This window comes from Alosa pseudoharengus, unplaced genomic scaffold, assembly GCF_046254945.1.
Source record: "Alosa pseudoharengus isolate Yale_2024_CS ecotype anadromous, Long Island Sound unplaced genomic scaffold, YU_APseudo_1.1 YU_APseudo_1.1_scf_2, whole genome shotgun sequence".
Classification (NCBI taxonomy): domain Eukaryota; kingdom Metazoa; phylum Chordata; class Actinopteri; order Clupeiformes; family Clupeidae; genus Alosa; species Alosa pseudoharengus.
This window is the reverse complement of record NW_027468663.1, coordinates 41,681,998-41,694,497: the sequence shown is the minus strand read 5'-3', so window position 1 is coordinate 41,694,497 and position 12,500 is coordinate 41,681,998. Positions and strand designations below refer to the sequence as shown.

The 12,500-nt window shown below is 41.2% G+C and overlaps 1 protein-coding gene across 1 annotated transcript in view; it reads left to right on the top strand.

Annotated features, from left to right (window-relative positions):
• sgcz (sarcoglycan zeta) overlaps positions 1-12,500 on the top strand; it is a 112,356-nt gene that overhangs the window by 52,679 nt on the left and 47,177 nt on the right. The window contains exon 3 of the mRNA XM_076295997.1: positions 759-846. Coding sequence (XP_076152112.1) covers positions 759-846 — 88 coding nt within the window. The remainder of the gene's footprint in view (positions 1-758; positions 847-12,500) is intronic.

The window sequence follows — 12,500 nt, the reverse complement described above, 5'->3', positions numbered from 1 at the left end:
ACAATTTTACACTAGGCAGTCAGAAACACAGACACACAGACAGAGATGCAGAGATGCAGACGTATAGATAAATAATCTATGCTGAACGGCACATCGGCAGGAGGCTTGTTAGTATGCATCTGGGCAGGCAATGTGGAGAACAGTGTGTGCTAGATACCCAGCAGGGACTCTCTCTCTCTCTCTCTCTCTCTCTCTCTCTCTCTCTCTCTCTCTCTCTCTCTCTCTCTCTCTCTCTCTCTCTCTCTCTCTCTCTCTCTCTTTCTCTCTCTGTGTGCCTGTGAGTAAGTGAATGACTGTGTGAGAGAGAGCATGGCCTAGAAGCACACTTTCCCCAGAAGTTGTGCATATTTTGTAGGGTGCATAAATGCTTAGTCATAGCAATAACTTAAGTCAGACACTCACATTTGCAGCACTCTGATATATAAAAAAAAGCCGATAGAAAATTATACATATTCAGTGTGTGTGCTCATGCACACACAGACACACACACACAGCTAATATTGCTTTATAATTGGTAATTTTATTACACACTGAATCTGTCTTGTCTTTGCCTTGTTTCCTCCTCCTCTCTGTGTCATCCTTTTCCTGTCCTCTCACATGCTGTTTCTCATCTTTTTTCATGTGTTGGATCCTCTCTGGTGAACTTTTCTGTTTCCACACATCCATACACACTACATCTCTCTAAATCTCTAAATCCTTCTTTTGTTGTTTCTTGTGTTTCCTTTCTCTCTCTCTCTCTCTCTGTCTTCAAATCACAGGACAGTCCACTTATCATGCAATCAGACAGGAACGTGACGGTCAATGCACGTAATAACATTGGGCAGCTGACTGGACAGCTCACTGTAGGTAAGTACTACGTGCCCAAAAATACTCCCACACTCACAGATCCTCAACCACTAAAACATCGCAAACACCATGCAGTCAGACAGACCATGTTTGACCCAGCTGGCCTGGGTGCTGTTTTCATGCCATTTGAAGAGGCGGCATACATGGTGTGTGTGCTTGGGGATGTGTGTGTGGGGGGGGGGATGTGTGTGTGTGTGGGGATGTGTGTGTGTGGGTGAGGGGATCTTCCATTAGTTGCCCCTCTCACCTTTCCCTACACCTGGGTCTCACTCTGCGAAGGCACCGATGACTTGGATGCAGGGCCGCCATCATTTTCATCCGCACATCAATTTCCCTTTAAGCACAATGTTATACATAAACATTAGAGATCCGGCATTTTTGGGTCATACCATTATACTGAATATTTGTATAGAAATCTAATATGAATTCATCTTTTAGCATACTATTGTCATTGGTTACCATTTGCCTGTGCTGCTATAAAGCAGAGTGAAAAGCATAGTTAGCTAGATGTAGCATGGTCTGCACTGTGTTAGAGGCTGGTGGCAGCAGGTGTCCACACTTGATTGAAACCACTTGTGAGACATCTGTGTGCATGAACCATATAAGCCAGTCACCTTACACACCCAGTCTTAAATTAATAGTTGCTGTAGTCTTATCTACTTAGGTCTTTAATTGGTCCCCAGTTATTGGTGGCAACTTTGACCAAGTTATTACAACATTGGAAAATTATCACATTATTGCAGTCTAGAATATGTCACATGAAAAACATTAATAGTTGCCATAGTCAGAAGACATTGGAAAATAATCCATGCCTTTGAGAGGCAATTTATGGCCAGTTATATAGCAAAATAATGTACTTAATGTACTGCGTATATGACTAATCAAAGTGTGATTATTATAGTGTGTTTCTGCTAAGAATCCATAAAACAGGCTTTCTTTTGAGTTGGGAAAGTGAAAGAACAACATTTTGATGGAGCATTTAGTCATTTAGCCCTGTAGAACCTAATAATGTAATAACTCCCAATAATGTAATAATCTCCTCTTAACCCCATCAAAAATGTAATAAGACCTGATGTATTAACATCTCAATAATGCAATTATAATAATAATGATAATGCTAATAGTAATAATATTTATTACATTAATGGGAGGTTATTACATTATTGGGTTTAATCTTTTTTGTTTTCTAGACTCCAATAATGTAATACGTTTCCAATATTGTAATAACTTGGTCAAAGTTGCCACCAATAACTGGGGGCATATTAAAGACCTAAGTAGATAAGACTACAGCAACTATTAATTTAAGACTGGGGGTGTAAGGTGACTGGCTTATATGGTTCATGCACACAGATGTCTCACAAGTGGTTTCAATCAAGTGTGGACACCTGCTGCCACCAGCCTCCGTGTCTCTATCGCGAGCATGCTTCGGTTGATGTTTCTGGCTACAAGCTAGACAGATGGCTTCTAAGATCCTGTTTACACATAGGAAAAAGGCATATTATTTCCATGCGGTTTGGCCTTAGATTTACACAAAGACGAAAGTTGTATCACTGAAAACGATTATTTCTGAAAACTCTGGCCAAATTGGATGTGTGGGAAAACTCCAGTTTCACTTTCATCAAGGGAAAACAGCATTTTTGCATTGTGACATCCCTCGTTTATATGAAATCTCTGATTGGTCACCTGTTTGCTTGAGGGGTTTGCGGCACCATTCCTCAGCTGTTTTTAGCATCATGTGAACAGAATTATTTTTAAAGAGGAAGGAGGGAAAATATCTGTTTTTCCGAATAGCCTACCCTGCTACATATTTCGTTGTCTTAGATTCCGCTATCTGGTGTTGTATAAGATATTGACAGCACAATAACTTTAAAAAAAGTGCACAGCATTGTGAAGCTAGCACACTATTGTTCTTTTTCAGTTTTCTTATTATCATTATTATCATTTTTAGTCCCTTTCACCTGTTTTTTTGCCACCACGACTGCCCCTTGAGCTTTTGAAAAACACTGACACTGACTGAACTCTTGACACATATGTCCTGAACCGATGTACATAGTGTAGGCTACATAAGTAACCCTTGAGCGAACCCTTGAACAAAAGTGACCCCTGAGAAAAATAAATCAGCACTTCAACACAGCTAATACTTGCAGCTAAACCACTAGCATAGCACATGCACTTCTCATATTACTGTCCTGACACAGAATTGGCGCTTTAACTTTGGCCCTGCTTTATGGATAACAATACCCTTGTGAGCTCACTGGCAGAAAAAAAAGACGAGATCTGCGAAATTAAAAATTCAGCTTACTAAATTCAAATAAAAAGTCAATAACAATAAAGTTATTTTGCAGACTAATTTACCAGCTGCAATGGTAGACCAGATCAATTTCAAACCACATCAAACAGTGTGTGTGTGTGTGTGTGTGTGTGTGTCTGTGTGTTTGTGTGTGTGTGTATCCATGTGCGTGTGTGTATGGCATTCCCACTGATCTAATGCCACTGTGATTTGTGATCAGAGACCTGTTGCCAGCTGTAGACCAGTGTGTGTGTGTGTGTGTGTGTGTGTGTGTGTGTGTTTTACATGTAACAAGTCAGAGACAGATTTTCATTCATGCCATTGCACATGTATTAGCCTTACATTTAAGATATACCTAGCCTCCCTCTGTAAAAGGTAGATATCATGGTCTCCATCTCTAGGTGACTGCTGAGAATTTCCAATCCCATGACCTTATGAACTCAATTCTGAATTGACATCATAGACAAAATGTGTTGCAACTGATGACCTTTCTAATGGCATATTTATATATTTTTTTTATATTTATAAAATCTGTAATCAGCAGGGACATGTCAGTAAAACATGACAAAACCCTACCATTGTTAAAATAGATTGTGATAATGAAACTGTGACGAAACAGGCTATGGGCCCTATCTTGCAATTGACTTTGTATACTCGCGCTTTTGTCTTTCCTATTTTGCACTCAGCCCATATTGGAATTTTTCCTCCACAGGTACATGTGCGCCCACAGGGGCGTTTCAGTGAAAAGAGGGGGCGGGTTCCAGCGCAAATGGTCCCTGTTGATATTTTGCAGTTTCAGAAAACAATTCCGCCACAGACCAGGAACCTCCTGGTCTAAAGTCAGTGGCGCAAATTCTGGTAACGCTTTAGAATAACATGTGCTTATTAGGTATTAACAGTGCATAATAAGCAGTTAACAATTCATTACTAACAGTTAGTTAACTGTTGTTATCCTTTAATAACATTAACTAACTGTTAACATGCAGCTTGTAAGTGTTAATAAGCAGCCTTTTAGGTTACTTACAAGCATATTTGTTAACAGTTGTAAGTGTTAACAAGCAGCTTGTTAATGCTTGTTAATGATGTATAAGACAAAGAGGTGGATAACCTCAGCACCGCGGACGTTCAATGAACGCATGAAAGCGGATGGTTTGTTTGAAATCCCGACACTCTTTCAACTATGGAACGTAATAGTGATCATCAAATACCTCCCTAGATTTCAGTGCCCTTCAGTCCCAACATTTAACTATATAATCAAACAGTCCAAAAGTAAATTAAATATTAAACTAAACCGAAAATGTCATGCTTTTGAAGGCCTACTGTATCAGTATGCCGCTCCAAGAAACGCATGTCTCAAAATAAAACTTGCATAAGAAATAAAGGGCTGTCTCGAATACAATCCTGCCCCTAAAGGCCTGTACTTTGTCTTAAGACCCCGGCCATAATTTGAGGATTTACAGTATCTAAGTAGACAAACTGGCTTCAGATATCCAACAGAGTGAATACGAGATTGTGCAGTCTTAGCTGTGGTTAGTGACGTGATGCTGTTAATGGGGAGTTTTACATAGCCTAGCGTAAACCTGTAGGTTATTATTTATTTGGCGTACTTACAGTATAAGGCTTTTTTTCCTTATCAAAAGTGTGGGGGACGACTGATCTCTTCAACACTGGGGGATTTGGCGCTTGTCGCTGTGTGTGTGACAGAAGCGGAATGGGAGAATGCGTGTAACAAAAAAAAAAAGCTTAGGCCTACTAGCGATTTACGTGCAAATGGGAGAATCCAATCAAAATGACAATGAAGCACTAAACGGATGCTGAAAACAGCACTGGTATTTCAAAAGTGGGGGGGTCCAAACTAACAATTTTAAAAAGTGAGTGGGACACCTCCCACCCTCGTATAATGGCTCCGACACCCATGAGGGGGCGCAAAACTCAATCTCACCTAGGGCAACCAAAGGGCTAGAACCGGCCCTGTGTGCTGTTAACCAGCAACCATAGATAGTAAAAGAAAGCAGCAAGTAGCCAAGGCTACAATTTCTGTAGTTGCTGCGTCCATTCATTGTTATTCTCTCTCCTGCTCAAACAAAAGTTGTGCGTGCATTAAGTTGATGATAACGTGTTCACAAACTCTACTTTACATAAAATATTGTGAATAGCCTACTATCATGCAGTTAATGGGATACTGTGCAGAGTTGGAAAGTTATGTCAACTTGGAAACTGTTTCTCGTTGTTAAGTTTCCTGATGGTAAGGTACAGCCGTAGCTTACACCTGCAGGATCGCTTGCTTGGGCGTCTGTGTTGCGCAATGCACTTTGCTCCTCTCATCTATACGACGCAGTTCCCATTTCTCCAAACCATACATAATTACAAGGACAAATATTGCTACACAAGGAAAATCTGTGTGGTGTCCGATGTGAAAAAATAGGTATAAATCTAGCGTACAAATTTCCACGAAGCATGGATGTGTTAATGACATAAATTAGGAAATATGAGAGGACTTAATGAGACATGATGTTGAACTGCATGCCGATGCCCTTTAACCCAAATGCCCCAGCAGCAGTACGGGAGAGGAGAGCTTATCTGACAGAAGATCTGCATTGTCTATAGTGAGGTAATGTTAGATTACATTGCAAAAATATCACCATGCATTCATAACCTCGTGATTCAGTGAGAGTGATCCCAAAACATCGGAAAATGACATTTCTGTATTACATTTTGTCAAGAGGAAAAATCAATAGCAAACTAATCCTGACTATAGCACTGTGAACCGTTCCTGGCTGCGCCTGGCAAATCCGCCATCATAATAGCAATCCGCTATGGAACAAGCGTGCCTGTTGTTAAAGGGAATGTGAGATGGCGCTCTGATTGGTTTATTACATGTGACGCCCAAACCACACCCATGAGTAATGTAGCTACTACAGACCACCCCATTTTAGATTTGCGTCAGGCACAATAGGCGTTATCCCGCCGGTAAAATAGCATCAGCGCCCAAGATCCGCCCACAAAGCGACTTGTGCAAAGTCAATTGCGCTGGAGTGGAAGATAGAGCCCTATATTTGTTTTTGTTAACAAGACGAGATGGGACTGAAATGTTACCTTGTGGAGTGTGGACATTGGAAATGTAGGCTATCTAGTTGTCATGTAGGACTTGACCAGTGTTTTCCACTGTTCATTTTAGTTTTGGTAGCTGCTTAGACAAATCACGTCTCTTGCCTTAAAGGTTGTATCAGCGATTTCAGGCCCAAAAAAGGCCCAAACATAAATGATCACATTCATCTAATTTTTCCTAACGATCCACTAGATGTCTGCCCCATAAGCAGGCCGTCAAAAACCGTGTCTCTGTAGGCACCCTAGGTGATCTGTACATAAAAAAAATTGCTACCAACAAGGGTTGGCAACCCACTCAAAAGCAAAATAAAGTGTTTCAACCAACAACCGACGAGATGCGCGTTTAGGAGAGTTTTAATTGCACGGGAGGGAGGGGGAGGGAATAGCGAACTAGCTCTCTGTTTTGTTTGATCAACAGAAGTGACATATACTGCTTTCGCTGATAGAACCTTTAAATGGCCAACGGCCAAATTCACACTCCATCTCTGTTGATTTACTTGCGCAGAGTACTCTTCATACAGATATCACATCATAGCACCCAAAATCTTTCCAGTGATATCAGCGTCTAAACGGTGTTGTAAACGATAAAGCGAGAAATGTGTCCCCACCAAAGTTAAGACCAAACGCCCTTGTAAAGTGCTATTGCAAGCAATGCAGGCCCACTCAAGCTCTGGAAGCTCATCCTGTTAAAAGTTGATATACCAATTGTTTTGGAAATGTTTTTGAAGATAAAAAAAACTCATAAGTGGCACTTTAAAAACAGAATATTTGCATTTTTCCTCTATTCAAAAAATAGTAAAAAAAATACACTTGCTTACTTCACTTCAATGTAAAATATGCAAAATACTCTATCACTCAGAGGAATCTTTGGCTGATTGGCAGAGATGTAATTTATTCACTCGCTGGTATAGCTCAAACACTGAAAAGCAATGTCAAGATGCCACAGGTGGCACCATTACATTACATTACTTTACATTTGGCTGATACTTTTTAACCCCAAAGCATCAATGTCGAGATGACACACACAGGTGGCACTGATCAGAAACGAGCATAAATCAGAGTGACTCCGACTCAGATCACTGCCTAATGTATCACACAGGCATTTCATTAACAGGATTTATACTGGCATTACCCAAATTAAGTTGGGTAAAGAGATTTACTCCATTTACTTAGAAGCAAGATTCCAAATAATCTGTCCACAATCAATCCGCAAGTATTCAGTCAAAAGACTGAATGTATGGGTCAAAGGATGTTGTAATGAGATGAAGCATCTTCAAGTTAGTTATTATGTCTTGCTATTATCTGACAGATAGGATTTCTCTGCGGAGGCTTCTGGGGGCTTTCCTCCATCGTACTAGTTTAGCGCTGCTAGAGGCCCTCACTGGCAAGCCTGATTTAGTTCATTAAGAGCTAAATGATCAGGTCATTCATTCAATTAGACATGACAGGGCTGGGCTTAGAGCGGTAACCGAAAACAGAAACACCTGCAATGTGTGAAGTAGCACCTGGCACCTGAGAAGTAGAGTTAACACCAGAAAAGTCAGCAGGAGGCCAGCTCAGCTTTAGTGAGGCAGCTCGGCATGGCCCCCTGTCTAACGCCTGAGCAGGAAATTCTACTTACAAAGATTATTAGATATAGTATTAGATGATTAAATGATGAAGACACTTCTCCAAAGAATGAGATTACCTTTCATTTGGATGATTTGCATGTAGTTACATCATTAAGCAGTTTTTTTTATCTTGGAAGCCTCTTCCTCAATCAGGTCTTCAGATTAACTTTTTACATGGCTGCACAGGTGCCCTTAACTTTCTCATTTAGGTGCACCAGCACCTCATTATGGTGCACCCAACATGTTCACAGTGCCGCAATAATAGGGTCGGGTCAGGGCCAGAACAGACCAGATGTAGAGTAGGGATGGAGCAGAGGTAGAGTAGGGATGGAGTAGGGATGGAGCAGAGGTAGAGTAGGGATGGAGCAGAGCAGAGGTAGAGTAGGGATGGAGCAGAACAGAGGTAGAGTAGGGATGGAGCAGGGGTAGAGTAGGGATGGAGCAGAACAGAGGTAGAGTAGGGATGGAGCAGATGTAGAGTAGGGATAGAGCAGAGCAGAGGTAGAGTAGGGATACATGAGAACAACAATCCGGGTACTTTCCGTTTTTTTGACACATCCGGGCATTTTTAGGTGAAACTGCCCGGAAATATTTGAATGGGGGTCTATAAGAATTTTCAGTGCATTACATTTTTGAACTTTACCCAAGTGTTATATATAGCTATTTATACCGATCTAATGCTATGGCCAGCCAGCAGACGAGTTATACAAACTCTCTTCCAAGTATTTTCATTTAAGTCAAGTCACTTTTATTTTTATAGCGCATTTAACACGCAGATTGCAACCATGATAGCACTAGCTGCTAGTGCTAGGTGTTGCAGGCTAACTCGGAGCTGAACTATGACATGTAATCACAGCACCTAGTAGTTCGCAAAGTTTCATTCATTCCTTCATTATTAGATTAGACATATTTAACATCGGACATCAACTGACTTTAGCTAGCATGACTGACTGACTTTGGCTACTAACCTGTAACGAAGTGTTTGCCGCAGACGTAAACAAATTTAGACTCCAGGTCCCACAGCCTCCCATCGGGATTCTCTCTTCTGATTGCCTGGAGCCACAAACCCCTTCTTTTCCCTTCCCTTTCTTTTTGTGGCAACTGACTAAACAGCAAATCCTTATTTTTGTTGTTGTTAGCATTGCAAAATACAACACAGCAGCTTTTAGGCATGGTGCCTGCTCATTGAAGTAGCCTACTGTTCTGTCAACAGTAATAGCAAAGTGCCTACTTCCTTCACCTAAAAAAGGGCGTGGACATTCTGGGACTCATTAGCATATCGCTGGTGACGAGACGCTGTTTCCATGTATGGAGCAGAGGTAGAGTAGGGATGGAGCAGAACAGAGGTAGAGTAGGGATGGAGCAGAACAGAGGTAGAGTAGGGATGGAACAGAGGTAGAGTAGGGATGGAGCAGAACAGAGGTAGAGTAGGGATGGAGCAGAGGTAGAGTAGGGATGGAGCAGAGCAGAGGTAGAGTAGGGATGGAGCAGAGGTAGAGTAGGGATGGAGCAGAGGTAGAGTAGGGATAGAGCAGAGCAGAGGTAGAGTAGGGATGGAGCAGAGGTAGAGTAGGGATAGAGCAGAGCAGAGGTAGAGTAGGGATGGAGCAGAGCAGAGGTAGAGTAGGGATGGAGCAGAGGTAGAGTAGGGATGGAGCAGAGGTAGAGTAGGGATAGAGCAGAGCAGAGGTAGAGTAGGGATGGAGCAGAGCAGAGGTAGAGTAGGGATGGAGCAGAGGTAGAGTAGGGATGGAGCAGAGCAGAGGTAGAGTAGGGATGGAGCAGAGCAGACCAGGGGTAGAGTAGGGATGGAGCAGACCAAAGGTAAAGTTGCTGGTATTCAGAGAACAAAGAACAATGCACTGTAACATCCACCAATAGGTCTACTTTGGGATCTTGATGAAGATTTAATCCATAGCTTTGGTTACATCCAAGGCCATGTTAAAGTGTCAGACCTGAGCAATCATATTGCATATAGTACCTGCAATGACAAATTAAAAGTTGTTGCCTACTTCAGTAACAGTCTGAACATTTAGATTAATCTGTGATTGCATACAGATCCGTCTGGTAATTTCAAAATCACCAGAAAGCCAGGAGCAAATTACACTAAATCTTACATGGTGCAGGCTTTATACAATGACAGACAGACAGATATGCCTGCACTGATGGCATCAGTATAAAATGACTTGTACTTGTATCTTCTTTGGAATTGATTAAATGTCTGCATTTGAAATCTTTATGTACAAAAATGATGTGTTTGCTCTGCTACAAAAAAGATTCGATGTGAGTTTAAAGTGCCAGTTTAAGTCTGATGTGAGTTTAAAGTGCCAGTTTAAATCTAATTTCACTGCTGGTTATGCCCTTTGGAAATTGACCCTACGCAAAGTCCCGCCCGCCTTAGTTACTGTTGCTAAGTCCAACAACCTCAGACTGGAGTTGACTAGAACTTCAATGGTAGCTGTAAGCCTGTCTGTAAAAGTTACAGTACATGCCAAGAGGCTCTTTTGGAGACCCTGTGCAAGATAGGCTTGCATTCATGTTAAAAATGGTACTGGGTTGTGGCATGTCAGAAACAAGGTAATGCAAATAAATGAATAAGCATGGCCTACATTGCAGAGCCTCTTCAACTTTATTAATTTATGGTGAATAAATGTTACACTACTGTGCACAACCCCATGAGGTTAGAATGCTAGCTCGTTAGCGGCAACGTTAGCTATCTACAAGTCTCCTCCAAGTGACAAGCATACACAATGCTGTCTTACATTAGAACAATAAACATCCTTGACTATCTTATTTACATTTAGTTGATTGTGTGGCTTAATCCACAGATGTGGTGGAGCCCTGTTTCCTTATGGTTTGTGTACAAAGAAAAACCCTTTGCCTAAAATAGGGGAGAGCCGGAAGGAGAGAATTGGATCTAATTTAGCATAATTACAGAGAGCATAATCAAGATTGAAAGCTATTATTCTGTGTATCGGTGTTGCGTTAATCCCATACAGTGCATGTCGCTTGGCCGTCCTTTTCAACTCACATCTCTATAAAATCCCATAAAATCGGATGAAAATCATGGCTTCCAATGCATTTCAATGAAGTTGTCGGAGTATGTAGGCCTGTACGGAGCTGCTGGACAGCCATTGGCTCATCTGCGTTCAATGGGCGGGACTTAGCTAAGGGTCAATTGGAAGTGAAGCATCCCCAGGCCAATTCTTTTTTGAGAGTTTGTCTAGTGATAGCCAGGCTAGGGGGTCTGGCTGGACATGTGGACATGTCATAGACAGATAGATAGATAGATAGATAGATAGATCGCTAGACAGATAGATAGACACACAGACAGACAGACAGACAGATAGATAGAAAGATAGATAGATAGATAGATAGATAGATACATACATACATACATACATACATACATACATACATACATACTTTATTGATCCCCAAGGAGAAAATGTCATGGTCGTAGTCTCCTGCACAAAATCACAGATTTCAAGTGGGCCTCATGGAATGGATTGTTGTGGAATCAGCTGTCCTCGGCTACAGAGAGAGAACTCTGCTTTTCCTCCACTCTTGTAGAATGCTATATATTCTTCATTCTAACAGAGTTAGACAGAGATGAACAAAGGCAGATTTTTGGTAGCGCATGCAATCAAATTGGTCGTACTCTCTCCCTGTGATCTCCTCAATCAAGTGTACAAGCTCCCAATGACATGGATTGTTGCAAGGGATTGGTTTTAATTTTGTGCATCAGGAGTTTTTACAAACATATGCAAACAGGATTGATCGAATAAATATTTAACCAGAATAATGTGTGCATGCATTAATATATGAGATGGCATGAATACTCATGAACAATATGCAAAAATATGATGTTGCATTTTATTCAAATTGTCATTTGTGTGACAATACATTCAAAATATCACGGAAAAATGAAAGCTTTTTGTAATTATTTTATATTTATGTATTGTGTCTAAAGTCTGTTTATGCAGTCTGACAATTATGTTCTTTAAATCCAACTGTCAAAACTGACTGATCTGTAGCAACCTGATTTTTGTTTTGCCATTTAGTACTTAATTTATATTTGTAAGTGTCAAGGATTTTAGAAAGTTTGTCTATGACATTTTTTACTTTTCAAGGACTGCCTTAGACGTGTGCTCTAGGAAGTGTAAGTACAATTAGCCCTGGCCATGAGTGAAAAGCCATAATGTCTTTCAATGTCCAAGCCTTCCATTATCTCCTACAATGATTTCACAAGAGTCAAATTCAAAGAAAGACACATTGACTGTAGAGAGGACAGTCTTTATTGTACAGTGCTAGCCCATGGTATGCTATGAAAGTATCCAAAAAATAGAAGCAGGGCTCTCTAGTTTAATTTTCCTTTTCAGTAGGTAGCATGGCTTTGAATGTGAAGAATCCTGATGCACAGGTTTTTATAAGCAATGCTGGATTGCGAGTGCAGTCTGCTGGCACTGTGGTGGGGACGGGGCATGTGCCGTGGCAGGTGAGGTGGTGCTGATGGTGTGTGTGTGTGTGTGTGTGTGTGTGTGTGTGTGTGTGTGTGCAGTATCAGGTGGGGTGGTGTTGATGGTGAGTGTGTGTGTGTGTGTGTGTGTGTGTGTGTGCGCAGTGGCTGGTGAGGTGGTGCTGAT